The 2,360-nt window shown below is 52.6% G+C and overlaps 1 protein-coding gene across 6 annotated transcripts in view; it reads left to right on the forward strand.

The window, feature by feature from the left end:
• Positions 1 to 2,186: 2,186 nt before the first annotated feature.
• The window catches only part of CRTC1 (CREB regulated transcription coactivator 1), a 72,979-nt gene continuing 72,805 nt past the window's right edge, over positions 2,187 to 2,360 (forward strand). For all 6 annotated transcript variants that reach the window (XM_077776945.1, XM_077776940.1, XM_077776941.1 and 3 more), the window contains exon 1: positions 2,187 to 2,329. In XM_077776945.1, the coding sequence (XP_077633071.1) occupies positions 2,204 to 2,329 (126 nt within the window). In that variant the 5' untranslated portion in view covers positions 2,187 to 2,203. The remainder of the gene's footprint in view (positions 2,330 to 2,360) is intronic.

Raw genomic sequence — 2,360 nt, forward strand, 5'->3', positions numbered from 1 at the left:
GCTGTGGTCTCAGTCAGCACCAGAGACAGAAAACGGACTTCGAATTGACTTCAGCAAAAAAGGAAAATAAATTATTGGCTCACGTAAATGATAATGCAGGGGTTTTTGGCTTCAGGCATGGCCAGATCCAGGAGCTCAGCGTCTCTACCTTTGGCTCTGTTTTTCCTCTGTCTTGGGTCACCTGTCTTCAAGTGTGACCTCTGGCACTGCAAATTTGTGTTAGCTTTCAAACCAGCCATCCAAGCAAAAAGGATGCTTTTCTTTCTCGTGGTTCAAGCAAAATTTCCAGAACTGCATCTCATTGGGTAAACAGGATCACATGCCTGCCCTGAACCAATTGTGAGAGCAAAGCAATGGGCTCTGTCGATTGGCAGACTTCCGACTTGGGATGGGGTATTTGTGGGGAAAGGGGGGAGTGAAGCCTACCCCATCCACACATCATGGACTGAATATTACAGAGTGCTCCACGAAAGGCAGTTGGTTGTTGGTACCCAAAAGGGGAGGGCAGATGCTTGTTAGGGAAAAAGGTTAGAAGTCCACAAAAGTGCTCAAAACCATATGCACAAAAAAGGATAAAATAAAGTAGTGGCAGTGCCCAGGAAACTCCAAAGTAAAACCTATGTAGAGGGGCGCCTGGTGGCTCAGTTAGTTAAGTGTCTGATTCTTGGTTTCAGCTCAGGTCATGATCTCATGGTTTGTGGGTTCAAGCCCCATGCTTGGCTCTGTGCTGACAGTGTGGAGCCTGCTTGGGATTCTCTCTCCCTCTCTGCCCGTCCCTGGCTCGATGTCTATCTCTCTCTCTCAAAACAAAAAAACTTTAAAAAACCTATGTTTTATATATACTAAATACGGACAGTTCCGTAAACTGTTGTAATGTATAAATAAAAGCATGTTCATAAAGTACTCATGTCCCCCTGTGATCACCACCAGCATCCCCTCCAGTCATCCCTTGCCCTAGTAAAAAGTGCTTTTTGTTCAATTAGAAGTGTCCCACATTCTTCCAGCTGCCCCTCTTGGCTCCTGCCCTGTCCATGCTTGGAAACCTCTGAAGCCTTCCGAATATAAACCTTTTGATATTGGTGGTTGTGGTCCCTCTGCTTGGGAAGGGACAGTTAGATGTTAGAAGCTCTCATTTCCTTGGGTCACCCTCCTGCCAAGTAGGAAGATCTTGCTACCCTTTTCACTGCTGGGTCTGGTCTGGGTGGGATTTCTGGACCTTTCCTTTAGCACTCCATGGCAATGCTGCATTCCTTCAGTAAGACTAGACTGGAGAAATTTGCAGAGAGAGGCTGAAGCCCTGTAGTTCTGGTTCGTTGGGCTTGAGGATACAGAGAGTAGAAACTGGTCAAATGTAAGGTGAAAAGGAAAGCAAGGTGTTAAAGACGATGCCTGGGATTTGGGGCTGGGGGCTCCTCTCAAGGGTTAGGACTCAGCCCAAATGCCCCCCCCTTCTCTGACAGTGGTGGCGGTAGGAATCTCCCTCACTAACATCAATATCCTGCCAGTCCACCACTAGTTTTATTTTCCACATCACAATTATCTCCATCAGAAACGTTCTTGGGTCATTTGTTGGTTATTTCTGTTCCCCTCCCTAACTGCGCACCCCTTAGGTCAGGGACTACGTCTGCTTGCTCCCGCCTTTTCCCCAGGGTGGCTGGCACATACAGGCGCTCAATAAATACTCGTTGAATGAATGAATGAATGAATGATGAATGAGCAACTCCTTCAACTGGTCTCAAAGCTGAACTAGTCCGAGCCCGGCTAGCCTCGGGATGCTACCTGTCCTTGTGGGTTGCTGGCCCCATCCTTGTAAATTGGGAGGGTTTGGGTCCGGCGGTCTCCTTCTTGGGGGCTCCAGCGCCTCAGCCGGTCCGCGAACCATGCATGTCCAATAGCCAGGCGGCCGCTGTCCAGCGGGCCAGGAGTCTCCTCACTACGCATGTGCCCAAATCCTACTCTTTCCCCCCGCCTCCTCTGTTGGACACGACCGTGCCGGGGGGTGGGGGGGGTGCGTGCGCATGCGCTTTCGCCCCCGCGCCGCGCGCTACTCTCATGCGCCTGCGCCGCACTCACGACCGCCAAGGAGCCTGCGCATTGCCCGCCGCCCGCGGGCCCGGCCGGCGCTTGCGCGGTGGCACCGGCGAGTGTGGGGGGGTGAGGAGGTGGAGGTGGAGGAGGAGGCGGAGGAGGTGGCGGCGAGAAGATGGCGACTTCGAACAATCCGCGGAAATTCAGCGAGAAGATCGCGCTGCACAACCAGAAGCAGGCAGAGGAGACGGCGGCCTTCGAGGAGGTCATGAAGGACCTGAGCCTGACGCGGGCCGCGCGGGTAAGGGGGCTGCCCGCGCCGACCCTTCGGG

The sequence above is a fragment of the Crocuta crocuta genome, unplaced genomic scaffold (genome assembly GCF_008692635.1).
Source record: "Crocuta crocuta isolate KB4526 unplaced genomic scaffold, BGI_CrCroc_1.0 scaffold77, whole genome shotgun sequence".
In the NCBI taxonomy this organism is placed as follows: Eukaryota; Metazoa; Chordata; class Mammalia; order Carnivora; family Hyaenidae; genus Crocuta; species Crocuta crocuta.